The sequence below is a fragment of the Pongo pygmaeus genome, chromosome 1 (genome assembly GCF_028885625.2).
Source record: "Pongo pygmaeus isolate AG05252 chromosome 1, NHGRI_mPonPyg2-v2.0_pri, whole genome shotgun sequence".
NCBI lineage: Eukaryota > Metazoa > Chordata > Mammalia > Primates > Hominidae > Pongo > Pongo pygmaeus.
The window spans coordinates 45,646,496-45,661,470 of NC_072373.2; the positions used below are offsets into that span (position 1 = coordinate 45,646,496).

The 14,975-nt window shown below is 42.3% G+C and overlaps 3 protein-coding genes across 3 annotated transcripts in view; all 3 read right to left on the bottom strand.

The window, feature by feature from the left end:
* ZC3H11A (zinc finger CCCH-type containing 11A) overlaps positions 1 to 1,341 on the bottom strand; it is a 48,954-nt gene extending 47,613 nt beyond the window's left edge. Inside the window, exon 1 of the mRNA XM_054477511.2 lies at positions 982 to 1,341. The gene's annotated coding sequence lies outside the window, so the exon portion shown is untranslated. The remainder of the gene's footprint in view (positions 1 to 981) is intronic.
* A 465-nt stretch (positions 1,342 to 1,806) lies between these two features.
* LOC129031352 (uncharacterized) lies at positions 1,807 to 1,905 on the bottom strand. The gene has a single exon (XM_055019511.1). It carries the CDS (start codon positions 1,903 to 1,905, stop codon positions 1,807 to 1,809), a length of 99 nt encoding a protein of 32 aa, XP_054875486.1.
* A 1,169-nt stretch (positions 1,906 to 3,074) lies between these two features.
* ZBED6 (zinc finger BED-type containing 6) lies at positions 3,075 to 7,408 on the bottom strand. Its single transcript, XM_054477498.2, has one exon. It carries the CDS (start codon positions 6,481 to 6,483, stop codon positions 3,544 to 3,546), a length of 2,940 nt encoding a protein of 979 aa, XP_054333473.1. The 5' UTR covers positions 6,484 to 7,408; the 3' UTR covers positions 3,075 to 3,543.
* Between the last annotated feature and the right edge of the window lie 7,567 nt (positions 7,409 to 14,975).

Genomic DNA, 14,975 nt, shown 5'->3' on the forward strand with positions numbered 1-14,975 from the left:
AAAATCCCAATGAGAGTTTATTACTGGAACTTGATTATAAAATCATCTAGAATCGTTATTTAAAAAGGAATGGGAGGCCAGGCATGGTGGCTCACGCCTGTAATCCCAACACTTTGGTTGGCCAAGGCAGGAAGACTGCTTGAACCCAGGAGTTTGAGACCAGCCTGGGCAACACAAGGAGACTCCATCTCTACAAAAAGTTTTAAAAAGTAGCCAGGTACAGTGGTGCACACCTGTAGTTCCAGCTACTCAGGAGGCTTCGGCAATAGGATCTCTTAAGCCCAGGGGTCTGACGTTGCAGTGAGCTATGGTCATGCCACACTGGCACTCCAGCCTCAGTGACAGAGCACAAGACCCTGTTTCAAAACAAAACAAAATAACCCAGTGCTTTTCTCCAAGGAGATGGAATTACAGGAAGATTTCACTTTGGCTATGCTGTTTTTACCTTTTTTACAATGTACATATATTATCAAAACAAAGAAAGAAAAATTATGGGCCAGGGGCGGTGGCTCACGCCTGTAATCCCAGCACTTTGGGAGGCTGAGGCTGGTGGATCACCTGAGGTCAGGAATTCCAGACCAGCCTGGCCAACATGGTGAAACTTCATCTCCACTAATAATACAAAAATTACCCGGGTATAGTGGTGCACGCCTGTAATCCCAGCTACCCAGGAGGCTGAGGCAGGAGAACTGCTTGAACCCGGGTGGAGGAGGTTGCAGTGAGCCAAGATTGCGCCATTGTACTCTAGCCTGGGGGACAAGAGTAAAACTCCGTCTCCAAAAAAGAAAAAAAAGAAAAGAAAAAAGAAAGAAAGAAAGAAAAAAGTTTCCATCCCAAAACTAAAAATTTGTAAACAATTATGTACAAGCAAAAATGTCTGAACAATGGCCTTTTAATTTCTTACTGATCCATGAAAATTATGCCTTAAATGACAAGAATGGTCACTCCTTTTATGCCAAAAATGCCTGCTTCCCCACTTACATTAGCTGGTTGCTCTCAACAGGAACGTCTGTGTCTTCACTGAGTTCCAATCTATTACGCCTGTAGGTCGAACCAACACTCAATCCATGAATTAATAATAATGAGGCAGAAAAAATTTTCCTCCTCACATTGCCAAGAAAACCTCTCAGCCACAATTCAAACACAGCATGTGTTTTTAAAACATCTCCCAACTACTGGGAGATTAAGTCCATTCAAATAACCTTTGTCAGACTGGAGACAGCTAGGGTTCGTTATCTCCTCAAAAACAAAACAAAACAAAACAAAAACAAAAAAAAGAGTTCATTTAAAGATGAACTTGAGAATCAAAGTATCATGAAAAAAAAAATCCATCTTCCATAGCTGAACAATATAATTAAAAAAAACAAAAAACAAAAAAACATCAGTTTTTCAGTAAGATCCAATTTCTGGTCTTCAAGATTTCTTCACCTATTAAGAAAAAAACAGAAACCTTCCCCCATCTTTATTATCTGTATAATAAAAGCATACTTGTATGTAAAAATATAGTGTTTTATGTATATAATATACATACAGATATATACTAACTGGCTTATACACACACACACATATACACAAAAATGTATAGAAATATAACATTTGGATAAGTTTCCCCTTTTAAAATGCACTATAAAAGACTTTAGATTTGGGTTCATTATAAAAATAAAGAACTTACTCTTATACCAAAGTATCATGAAGTTATTGTTACACTAAATTTTGCCCAGCCCACAAAATAAAGACGAAGGTAAATCCTTACACATATATCATTATGTATAATATGGAAGTATGTATATATATCCATCATCGTCATCAGGGAGTGTTTAACCAAAAAAGATAGAAATGTATGGTAATAGAGTAACTACAGAGAGGTGCAGCAAGCTGTAGAAGGCAGAGCAGCATTATAGCCATTCTAAACTGGCACTGTCAAAACACAGAAAGCTTTATCTAAGGGAAAATTTATTTCTTATTTTGTATCAACACCAGTGTCACTGGTTTGCCATTAAATAGTGGCCCTGGAAAGGCTTGCTTACACAGCCTAGGTCCAAATTCTTTACTACTAATGGCTACAGCTAAAGACTTTGTAAGTGTACATTTACTCCAGTTAGTAAAAGGGTAAACTTTTGGAGTTGAGATTTCATTTCACAATGGCATATTTACCATTTAAGAATTAAAAAAAAAAAAAATAAAAAAAAAACAAAACCCGATTTTGATACATAGAAATGAGTTCTAAACTTTGAAACCAGCCCAGTAACAAAGCAATTTTGATTCTTATGTAATAAATACTACATAATTTCTAGGCTAAATCTTGCCAAATACTATCCAAGACAAAACTAAAATCAAAACTTAAAAAAAAGTGGACACCTTTTACTCACACTTAATACTAGTCAATTTTCCAGGAATTTTTTGGGCAGGGAATATCCCCAAATCTAAAATGAAAAAAAGGAAAAATTGGGATCTCACATTAGTTATTCAGTCCGAAACTTTTAATAGACTTTTACTAAAAGTCATCATTTTCTGGCCTCCTACTCAATCTCAGAAACATACTTTCAGAGTAGAAAGGGATCTTAAAATGAGATCAATTCACTCATTTCACCAATGATTCCTAACACATAAAAATACCGACTGCTTAGTTTTCATTAAGAATTCAGTGGCCAAAACAACCGCACAGTTAGTACAGTATTATGGGTCATTAAGTATGTTTTTAAAAAGATTACCTAAAATTACAGAAACAATCTTTGGGAAATGTCTACTGGGTTTTTCCAAGCATGTTCAAAGGGCTCTCATTACAATTCCCATTCAATCTTTTCCAATTCTTGCAAACGTTTTAGTCTGTTTTTACCCATAAATTATTTGAAAGTACCTACACAATCTTTGTTATTTTTATAATATTTTATAAAGGCTAAAACAGGCATTTCAAAGACTAAAAGTATATTTTCCTAATTGTTTTCTAATATTTCCCTTTTATATAAGATCCAATTCTAAAGGGTAACACTATCACACTCAACAATTTGAAATTATAAAGCTGACCAGTATGAGAAGGCAATTAGAAATTTCCAAATATAAAACAATTTCACGGGTTTTCTTTTTGCCAAGTTGTAATTAACCATCAGGGTTTTTAAGGAAACAGAAAAACAGGGGCAGGAGGAATGCCAGCCTAGTGTACTTTTTTCTCATTTTATTGATTTCAGAGCCATAAAATTTCCCATGGTGGGGGAAATTTTACTTAAAACCAATTACTAGTTCAATCTACCAGGCAGAAAGCCTAAGGCCTTTCAATGCTGCACTATATTTTTTTTAATTAAAAATATCTTTTCTCTCTCATTGGTATAAGCAAAATTTTCAAGTGCTAGCGACACAGTTATAGCTATGAAATCTTTAATCTTCATTTTATCAAAATTATATTGCCTCTGAGGAATTTTCAGCCCTTGTGTGATTTCAGGTTTCCCCAGATGTGTTTATAAAGATAATGATTATATTTAACAACTATAGCTATTAAGATACAGTAACACAGCAAAAAGTTGCCCATTTTAAATGGAGAAAAAGAAATTAAGGCAGTATTTCTTTTTCACTGCTTTGAACAACTTCATTCTGCTCAGGATCCCAGCTCAGAACCAATGTAGAATAATCATAGTTAACATTTTTCAAGTTCATTTTCAGAAACATCAGTTGTTCTATATTGTCAAAGTCCAGGCTCATGATCTGTTTTGGATGAAAGTGACTATTTTTAGTAAAGATACATTCAGATTGCCAACTACACATGGGGCAACTTAGATACTGGATGGCAACCTGGGTCAAAGCCGGCCATATGCTTATCTTCCTCTGCCAGTAAATTAAAGGGTCATCACCTCCTGAGAGCTCTGAATACTTTTCTTTGAAGTACTCATCCACAACTGCTACAGCAGAAGGGAACATGAAGCTTTTGCTTCCAAGGGCAACATTGTCTACAGCTGAGCTATCAACAGAACCTGAACTGGAGGTGCCTTCTTTTAGAGATGAGGTAAATGAATCAGCTCCCACTGTAACTGAGGGACAAGAAGCTTCTGAAGTTGGAATTTGGCACATCTCTGGTGAAGATTCCATATAATTACAGACCTCTTCTGCAAGGAACTGCTTGTAAGTTTCTAAATCAGCACCTTGAGGAAAAAAGTCTTCCAAACTGTTTTTAAAACAAGGATCTAACAAAGTAGCCAAGATACAGGGCTTGGATTTAAGCATGGCACTTAGTAGGGTATCCGTTTCAAGTTTCAGAGATAAACTATCCACCAGATTGAGGGCCTGAGTAATACCTCTGACTTGAAAATCTTCTCTGAGTTTCTGCAGGGAAAGGAGGAGATGATGGATTAGGGGTAGCACCTGATTCAATCCTGCGGTCTTCACGCTCACTTTCTGGGTAGCCTCCTCAAATGGCTTAAGAATATCACAAACATAAGTCATTAGAGTCCACTGAAGGGAGGTGAGCACAACTCCACTGGCTCTACCAAGACTATGGTGAACTGAGTAGCAATGCTCCAAGAGCCATTTTAACATATAAAAAGTAGAAATCCAATGGCCAGTTTCATCCTGCTTCAAATTCTTCCATGGAAGTTGGTGATCATTTTGGAACTCTTGCAGTATCTGACGGGCCTTGACCGAATGACTAAAATGATGACAAGTTTTCCTGGCAGCCACTAACATATTCTCAATGCTTTTGTGCTCGCAGAAAAAGTCCTGAATGACCATATTTAAACAATGCAGGAAGCATGGCACATGGGTAAAACCACCATCTTTGATTGCATGTACCACATTAGAGGAATTGTCAGAAACAATGAAGCTAGGGATAAGGAAATTTGGAGAAAGCCACAGACCAATCTGGTCATTTAATTCTTGTAAAATATTGGTTATCAAACAGTCTTTAGCCAAACCTGTAACACAAAGCACTGCCCACTTTCTAAAATCGGGGATCCTGCCATTATTGAGAAAAGACGCAGTTTCCAAAGAAACCCAGTGTACAGTCACAATAAAATAGTCAGTGGATGGGTCATGGGTCCATATGTCAACAGTCAGGTGTATCTTTTGGCTTTGAACATTCTCTAAAGTTAAGAAAATTTTTTCTCTGACACAATCATATAACTGAGGTACAGCCTTAGTGAAAAAGTAAGTCTCTGATGGCAACCTATAATCAGGGGCCACAATCTGCATGAACCTCTGAAAGGCTGGGGTTGAGAAGTAGTTGTAAGGATGCATATCCTCCACAATCATTTGGATAATTGCCTGACTTATATGACTTGAGACTGGATTTCCACAACATGTTGTTTCTCTCTCCTGCACATCCATCAGAGTGCCTTGCTCTGCAATGGGAACAGGACTTTCAGATCTATTTTCAACCTCTAACATAGGTTCATCTGAATCAGAGTCACTAAGGTCCTCAGCTGTTAAATCTTGGCTGCCTGTAGACTTTTCTCCATGCAAGGTATCACTCAAGAGATCACTTCTCTCAGTCTCAGCTTCATCTAATCCATTTGCAACAGCACCACTGTCTTTGTTGGCAACAGCCCAATGGATAGGATGTGTGGCTTGCAGGTGTCGTTGAAGTGTTGAAGTCCCTAAGTGGGACCCTGGCCTACCCCTGCTCACACTTCTTTTACATATATTACACACAGCTCTTGAGATGTGCTGAGGATCAGTGTAAAAAAAATTCCAAACGGCAGATGTCTTGGCTCTAGTTCCAGGAATTAAAGCATGCTTGACAATGTTACTTTTGATGAGAAATCTCCCTCTTTCTGCCCTTAGGGCATCAGATGCTGATTTATCATGCTTCTTACCCATTCTATTATCATCTAATGGATCAGTAGGAATATATTCAAAGCTTCCATTGCTTCCAGAAGAGGGAGATAAAGATACATCCAAGGTAAAGTCCTCCTCTCCACTAGTAACTCCAAACTTGTTGGCCCTGGTCCAATGAGGTGAATGCCTTGCTTGCAGATGTCGTTGAAGAGTAGATGTACCAAGATGGCTACCTGGTTTACCCCTGCTGACGCTTTTCTCACAGAGGTTACAAATAGCCCGCCAGGTGTACTGGGGGTCAACATGAAAGAAGTGCCACACAATGGAGGTCTTGGCTCTAGTACTAGGTAGATAGATCTGTTTTTCTATATTGCTCTCAAAAAGACTTTCTTCATCCTGCTCAGGGTCATTGGAAGCTAACAAAGCAGGGGCATCTGCAACAGGCCTCCCAGATCCCAAATCCTTACTAAATTTTTTGGCAAGAATCAATTTTTTTCGACGCCTTTTCCCCTTAATTCGCAAACCCTTCTTTCTTTTCTTTTTAGGAGGCTGTTTTGCCTCTTTATTCACTCCTTCTGCTACCATCTTTTCCTCTACCACATCTTCTTCATCTGTATTAGAATTAATAGGAACACATCCCAGAATCCCAGAATCACTAGAAGTGCTGCATCTTCTACCAGGAGACAGTGAAGAAACTGGTACACTTAAAGTACATACACTCATTCTCTTTATGTCTCCACAATTCGTACCAGAATCTGTTAGTGGGTTTATTACTCAAGCAGAAATACAGCTGTTCCTCTCTACTTGCATTACCTTTTCTCCAATTTCTATGGGGAATCAAATTCCCACTGGACCAATAACTTCCAAGCCAGGTTATTTTTGGAGGAAAAGTGACAGCAATGGAGAACATTCCCGAACTCTTTCTTAGAGGGCTTTAAGGTCCCTTCCAATTTTCTAAGTTCTGAATTCAAATAGTCCAGTGTCCTCATGTTACAGGAGTAAGAACTGAGTCCCCCTTTCCCAGAGTCACAGAGTTGGTTAGTAGCAGCTAGAAGCCAGGTCTTCCAAATCCCAGATCCATGTTCTTCCTGCTTCATCAAGAACTATATCTGCTTGAAATACCTTCACCTTGTAAAATACATATTTTTATGATGCCTCATGATAGCGACATCAATTTCCCTTAATTCTGAAATTAACTATTTTCAGGAAATCTCATTTAAACAAAAACATAGTGCATCATTCAACATTCATCATTTAGGACTGTGATTTGCCAATACAACCCAAAAAGTCAATTCTGGAAAGCCAACACAGACTCCGCATACTGGTCACAGCAAATGCTAGTTGAGCCCTTTCAATTCTAACTAAAAGTAATACAACCTTTTAAAATGTGAGTGGCTGGAAAAAAATGCTTTGAGAATAAAATTTTAAAACAAGGTTAAATGCTGCATTTTCAAAGTACTGTTTGTATTAAGAGTTAATTCAAGTTTAGTTTTCAGATATTTTTAGACTGGAGAAGCTTTTACAGCCTGTAAGTAACTCACAAGTCGGACGCTATAGGGATAGCAAAAAGTGAAATATGAACTTTAAACCACTTCCATTTCTTTTCGATTGATCCCTCCCCTTCCCCCAATACCTACATACATTTACCCTAAAAAGCATCGCTATCTCTAGTTCCACAGCCTCCTTCTCAAGGTCCAGAACCAAGGCCTGGAAGATGTCAACAATATAGGCCTTCCCCATAGGAATCCGCACCGATTATGGGAGTTTAGGGGTGTTCTTCATTACGGTTTCACCAATCCTACAAGGAGAACCGAAGTGTCCCTGTTGCTCTTGACTCCGACGCTGAGGGCCAGGGGTGGGAGTGTAATGAGGGTGGGGAATGGGTGTAGGATACCGGAATAAGGTCGGTGGCTTTCTGTATGTGGAGTTTGAGACAAGCTCCAAAGTAGTGGGACCCTGGAGAGGAATGAGAGTAGGTAAATTCAGCGCCCGGCACTCAGTCTGATTGATTTAGGCAGTGAGGGTCCGCTCAACTAGAGAAACTGCTGCCCCGAAGAAAGCAATCTAGTGTCAGTTCTCTCTTCGGGATTCGGGGGAACAGTCGGTATTCGGGGGCTGCTCCGGGCTCCCCGAGATTAGCGAACACCGGATGTGGGGGAGGGGAGGAAGGCTGGCTGGGAAAGGAGCAGGCGCCGTGGGGGTGGGGTGAAGGGGGTGGGGGTGGGGAGGATGGGAAAAGTGAGCGGGAGCCTGGGGCTCCCAGCCAGCCCCGGCGAGGGCCGCGACCGGGAGGTGGGGGGGAAGGGTCGTTACGGCGAAGCTGAAGGATCCGCTCTGACTTCCCGGGATAGGCCGCGACCCAGGGGCGAGGGGAGGCCGCTGCCACTCCCCTCGCCCTCTCCCCCACCTCCCCGGCCCCAAGCCACCCGGGAATCAAAAAAACGGGTCTAGTTACCAGAGAACAGAAACTTTACCGAACCGATGACACTATCCCCGACTCCCGCTTGCTGCCACGTCTTTCTTCTTGCTTGGCCGCTGCCGTCCGTCGTCCTCCCAGCAGCAGCAGCACCAGCAGAAAACCAAGACTGCCAGCGTCAAAGATGGCGCCCGGCTACAGGCTCCGCTCTAAGGCCCGGCCGGTAAAAGTGCCAGCACGACGCAGGGCGCGAGGGTTCTGGAAGATGTAGTTCCTCTATGAGGCGATGCCTAAGATGGCTGCTCCGGGTCACAGGGTCACGTGACGGGGGAGGCGCTGGGTCGGGGGAGTCCCTTCCCTTCAAAGGAATGCCTTGAAGCCGGCTTTCATAACGTTTTGTTTTTGTTTTTAAATCAAATGAGGTAATAAGCGGGAGGGCCGCAGGAACTGAGACTACCATTCAGTAAGCGCTCAATTTTTCTTACCAAAGTGTTTGCTTAATGAGTAAATCTCCCAAACCATGTATACATTTAATTTAGAAATAAACTGTACTTTTCCTAAGCATGCAATGTAGAATGATTTGTTAGTTTATTTTTACTTGAAGAAGTGAGGTTGGGCTTTGGGGGCGTTTCTTTGATTTCTTAAAGCAAATTTGTGTATTGGAAAAGTAATTCATGCTCGTGACAAAATGCAGAATTCAGGAGAATTAGTTGGAGGTTGCAATCAGCAGTCTCATCCCCACTTCATTATTAACATTGTCCCTTATTTTCCCTTTTGAATGTTTTTACCTTTTCCCCCTGGTTATAAAAGTAATACACGTGGCCGGGCGCGGTGGCTCCCGACTGTAATTCCAGCACTTTGGGAGGCCTCGCAGGCGGATCACAAGGTCAAGAGATCGAGACCATCCTGGCCAACATGGTGAAACCTCATCTCTACCAAAAATACAAAAATTAGCTAGGCATGGTGGCACGCGCCTGTAGTCCCAACTACTCGAGAGGCTGAGGCAGGAGAATCGCTTGAACCTGGGAGGCAGAGGTTGCATTGAGCTGACATCGCACCACTGCACTCCAACCTGGTGACAGAGTAAGACTCCATCTCAAAAAAAAAAAAAAAAAACACGTAAAAAACTTAATACACGTAAGTTTTTTTTAGAAACTTAATACAGAAATATATAGAGTAGAAAGTTAAAATCTCTATTAATCTCATTCTTGAGAAATAGCTCTCAACTTAACCATATATCCTTTCTGGCTTTTACACTGAAAATATACTTAAATATATTACACATATAATAGGAGACCAAGGTCCCCCTGGGGTAGTGGCTCAGCAGAACTCCAATTAGGTGGCAACATTTTACCTAACTTGGGTAAAGGATATAGTTATGCTACTAAGAAAGGAAACACTTGATGATAAAGCAGATGGGACTTCAGGCACCTTTTATTTCCTCGCGTGCTTGTTCTTCCAGCTGCCAGCTTGGTGGTGTGCGAGTCCCAGGCAGCCCGAGACTGGGAATTTATCAGAGCAGAGGGGTCCTGAGCCTCCGCATATCTGGGCTTTTATCTCCTTTCAAAGTAAGAACCACAACTTTAGAATCTTAGCTCTAATCTCTGCCTTACATGACAATGCTCTGGCATTGCCATGTCAACAGACCTAATAAGCAAGTTCCTGGTAGCCAATTTCTTTTTTTCTTTCTTTTTCTTTTTCTTTTGTTTTGGTCTTCATTTTTTTGGTCTGTGTGACTCTTACTGGTAACCAATTTTTGTCTGTGCCATGACACCTAGGGCTTTTAAAATTTACCAGAGGGCTCTCCACATAGCTTAAGGGTTTTCCAACCTTGGACTTTCCAAGATGCAGTCCTGGCCTGACTAGTGTGCTATATATAGTTTATAGTTATATCATATTTCAGTAAACCTAAAGTATCATTGATTGTAAGATACACTTTTATTTTACAAGCCTCTAAGTGGAAGAAAAAAACCAACAACTGCCAATTAAACTGACAGGCCGGCCGGGCAGGGTGGCTCACGCCTCTAATCCCAGCACTTTGGGAGGTTGAGGCGGGCAAATCACAAGGTCAGGAGTTCGAGACTAGCCTGGCCAACGTGGTGAAATCCCGCCTCTACTAAAAATACAAAAATTACCCCAGCACGATGGCACGCATCTGTAATCCCAGCTACTTGGAGGCTGAGGCAAGAGAATTGCTTGATCCTGGGAGGTGGAGGTTGCAGTGAGCTGAGATCGCGCCATTGCACTCCAGCCTAGGTGACAGGCTAGGAAAGGATGTACATCTTAGAATGAATGAAAATATGAACAGGCTAAAACTATACATATCGTTTTGCAATTTGCTTTTTTCACTTTACAATATATCTTGAATATCTTTTAATGGTCATCAGCACTTAGAGGCCTACCATGTTCTTTTTTTTTTTTTTTTTTTGAGACGGAGTTTCACTCTTGTTTCCCAAGCTGGAGTGCAATGGCACAATCTCGGCTCAATGTAACCTCCGCCTTCCGGGTTCAAGCTATTCTTCTGCCTCAGCCTCCTGAGTAGCTGGGATTACAGGAATGCGCCACCATGCCAGGCTAATTTTGTATTTTTAGTAGAGGCAGGGTTTCTCCATGTTGGCCAGGCTGGTCTGGAACTCCTGACCTCACGTAATCTGCCCACCTCGGCCTACATTCTTTTTAATAGCTCCCATCCCGCTCTCTGTAAGCCTCTTTTTACAATTTATTTCACCAGTCCCTTACTGATGGAAACAATCAGGTTTCATTTTCCATTAGTATCTCTCAAGGGGGGAAAGAAAAAATAATAGAGTAATAAGGACATTGAAGAGGGCAAGCTGGGCAGGGGCTCACGCCTGTAATCCCAGCACTTTGGGAGGCCCAGGCCAGCAGATCACTAGAGGTCAGGAGGTGAAGACCAGCCTGGCCAACATGGCGAAAGCCTGTCTCTACTAAAAATACAAAATTAGCCAGGTGTGGTGGCACCCGCCTCTAATCCCGGCTACTCAGGAGTCTGAGGCAGGGAATCACCTGAACCCAGGAGGCAGAGTTTGCAGTGAGCCAAGATTGCGCCACTGCACTCCAACCTAGGCAACAGAGACAGACTGCATCTCACAAAAAAAAAAAAAAAAAAAAAAAGGCAGAAGAAAAAGCCTGACGCTGTTGCAGAGAGAGAAAACTAGTTGGGAAACCCTCTAAGAGTCAGGAGAGTGCACATGCCAACCATCCCCACCCCCCATATATACACACAGAATTCTCAGGGGTGGGGCTGGGCTTGCCCTTTGTATGTTATAAGTGGGGGTGAAGTATCTAAACCAAGGACACAATGCAAGATTCCCCCTACTCATACTGCCCTTCAAATTCTAAATGGATTTTAAACAGTCTCTAGACCTCGTCAGTGAGTGACAAAACCTTTTGGGACATTCAGTGTGTTTTTGCTTTGATGGCAAAAGTTTGGGAAAAAAATGCAAAATTATTGAGACAAAATTAGGTTCAAGAGAATCCTTATTTAGACTAGAAAAGGAAATCACAACAAATTACACATTAAAAAAAAAACAACAACTCTGTGGCTGGGCACAGTGCCTCATGCCTGTAATCCCAGCGCTATGGGAGGCCCAGGCCAGTGGATCACTTGAGCCCAGGAATTCAAGACCAGCCTGGGCAACATGGTAAAACCCCATGTCTACTAAAAATACAGAAATTAGCTGGATGTTGTGGTGTGCACCTATAATCCCAGCTATTTGGGAGACTGAGGCAGCAGAATCGCTTGAACCCGGGAGGTGGAGATTACAGTGAGCTGAGATTGTGTACCACTGCACTTCAGCCTGGGCGACAGAGTGAGACTCAGTCAAAAAAAAAGAAAAAATATATATATATGATTATTGTCAAATTTGGTACAGCTTCTATCAAGTTTCTTAGATATATATAAGCACTAAGACTTTATTGAATTATTATTGAATTATTTAATACCCTCTTGACCAGGGAAGAGCTACCATTTTTACTAAATCTATTATTTATTGCTATGTAACAAATCACCCGAAAATGTAGTGGCTTAACGAGCAAACATTTGCTATTTCACGTGTCTGTGGGTCAGGAATTCAGAAGCAGTTTGGCTGGGTGGTTCTGGCTCAGAGTCTCTAATGAGTTTGCAATCAAGTTGGCCAGGACTGCAGTCATCTGAAGGGTTGACTGGGGCTGGAAGATACATTTCCAAGTCAACTCATATAGCTGTTAACAGGAGATGAGACCTCAGTTTCTCACCCAGAGGGCCTCTCCGTAGGGCTGCTCAGGATATAGGCAACAAGCTTCTCCCAGAGTGAATGTTGAGAGAAATATACTAAGATAGACACTATAAGCTGCAATGCCTTTTATGACCTAGCCTTGGGCATTACATACCACCATTTCTTCTGTATTCTATTGATCACACAGATTAACACTGGCATAATGTGGGAGGGGACTAAGCAAGGGCATGATAACAGGAGCCAGGGATCATTGGGGTCTTTCTTGGAGGCTTGCAACCATACCAGCTGTTGGTGATAACTGACTCTTCCATTTAAAATTTTAGATGTGGCCGGGCACAGTGACTCACGCCTGTAATCCCAGCACTTTTGGGAGGCTGAGGCGGGCAGATCACCTGATCAGGAGTTCAAGGCCAGCCTGCCAAACATGGTGAAACCCCGTCTCTACTAAAAATACGAAAATTAGCCGGGCCTGGTGGTATGCGCCTGTAATCCCAGCTACCTAGGAGGCTGAGGCAGGAGAATCGCGGGAATCTGGGAGGCAGAGGCTGCAGTGAGCCAAGATCACGCCACTGCACTCCAGCCTGAGCGACAGAGCAAGACTCCATCTCAAAAAAACTTAAATAAAAAAATAAATAAAATTTTAGATGTGTGGCCAGGTGCAGTGGCTCACACCTATATTCCCAGCACTTTGGGAGGCCAAAGCAGGTGGATCACCTGAGGTCAGGAGTTCAAGACCAGCCTGGCCAACATGGTGAAACCCCCTCTCTATTAAAAATACAAAAATCAGCCGGGTGTGGTGGCATGCATCTGTAGTCCCAGCTACTTGGGAGGCTTAGGCAGGAGAATCGCTTGAACCCAGGAGGCAGAGGTTGCAGTAAGTCCAAGTCGCGCCACTGCACTCCAGCCTGGGTGACAGAGCGAGACTCCATCTCAAAAAAAAAAAAAAAAAACTTAGACGTGTGAAGAATTTTCCACAGACTAGCCTCTGATGCCATATGTTTCAAACCTTGTCACTCCTCAATGATTTACATTCTTCCAGTGCCAGATGCTGTAGGGCAGGTTTAAAACAAAATGTGACCTCTGGCCCTGCAACATTGGGTCATAATGCTAGATGAGTCACTACAGTGGGCAATAGAGGTATTCTTGAAAACTATTTCTAGCCCCGTGAAAGTGACTATAAATCACATAAATATAACCCAAAATAATTACATCCCAACCCCGTTTTAGCCAGATCCCAAAATGCCCAATAAGGGGAAGGTACTAGAAAGGACAGCTGAGTGAAAAGAAACAGGGCTTTTAACCATTGTCATTAAAATCTTATTTTTGCAAGTTTTAGAATGACTGCATTGCTAAGGCCCTGCCCAGAGCCTTGAAGGGAGCTTGTGAAAGAAAGGTACCTGAAGGTTAAGCTTCATTATTTGCATAGCAGATCGGTAGTAGGATGTGTTGACTCTCATATAATCTGGATTCAAATCCTGACCTAGCCTTCACCCTGAGGCTCTAGTCAACCCTGCGGGCTTTACAAACTGAGGGTAGCCCTGTGTTTGTACTACCCGACATGAGAGATTGGAGTGGGAGAGAAATCACCATGTGAGTAGCTAGTCCCTTCCCCGACAGTGTTCATCACCACTATCCATCATCTTGCCTTTTTGTTGTTGTTATTGTTGTTTTTGCCTTCTTGCCTAGGCTGGAGTGCAATGGCGCGCTCTCAGCTCACTGCAAACTTTGCCTCGCAGGTACAAACGATTCTCCTGCCTCAGCCTCCCGAGTAGTTGAGATTATAGGCGCCTGCCACTACGCCCAACTAATTTTTTTTGTATTTTCAGTAGAGACGGGGTTTCACCATGTTGGCCAGGCTGGTCTTGAACTCCTGACCTCAGGTGATCTGCCCACCTTGGCCTCCCAAAGTGCTGGGATTACAGGTGTGAGCCATCGCGCCCAGTCTCATCTTGCCTCTTTTTATCTCTGCCTTTGGGTCTCAGCTGTCTGACATGTGTGAGAAGATAGTGACTAACAGAGCATTCTAGCGAGAAGCCTTAGACAGGAGTCACAAATAACCTACTAACTGCGGATGACACAATTTAAACTTCTTTCTCTGACTGTGAGATCTGAACTGGTATCATCAAAAATCAACCCTTCTAGGCCTGCCTTTCCCTTCCAATGCTTCCAATGCTTCCAATGCATCCTTTTGCTGTTTTATTTCCTCACACAGGATTTTTTACTTGGTCCTCAAATAACATTGTTTCATTCAATGTCATTTCATTAAAATGATGATGAGAAAAAGATAAATCAATTCCAGGCCGAGTACACTGTCTGGGTGGAGTTTACACATTTCCCTCTTGTCTGTGTGAGTTTTCTCCAGGTACTCCAGTTTCCTCCCACATCCCAAAGATGTGCAAATTAGGTGAACTGGTATGTCTAAATGATCCCAGTCTTAGTGAGTCTGGATGTGAGTGTACCCTGTGATGGAATAGCAGCAGCCTGTCCAGGTTTGGTTTCTGCTCTTCTCCCTGAGCTGCTGGGATAAGATCCAGCCACCAAGACGCTGAACTGGAATAACTGGG

Bases quoted from the DNA above. Each gene is read 5' to 3' on its own strand.
- LOC129031352 (XM_055019511.1), bottom strand. From the start codon at position 1,905: ATGGCTATAATGCTGCTCTGCCTTCTACAGCTTGCTGCACCTCTCTGT.
- ZBED6 (XM_054477498.2), bottom strand. From the start codon at position 6,483: ATGAGTGTATGTACTTTAAGTGTACCAGTTTCTTCACTGTCTCCTGGT.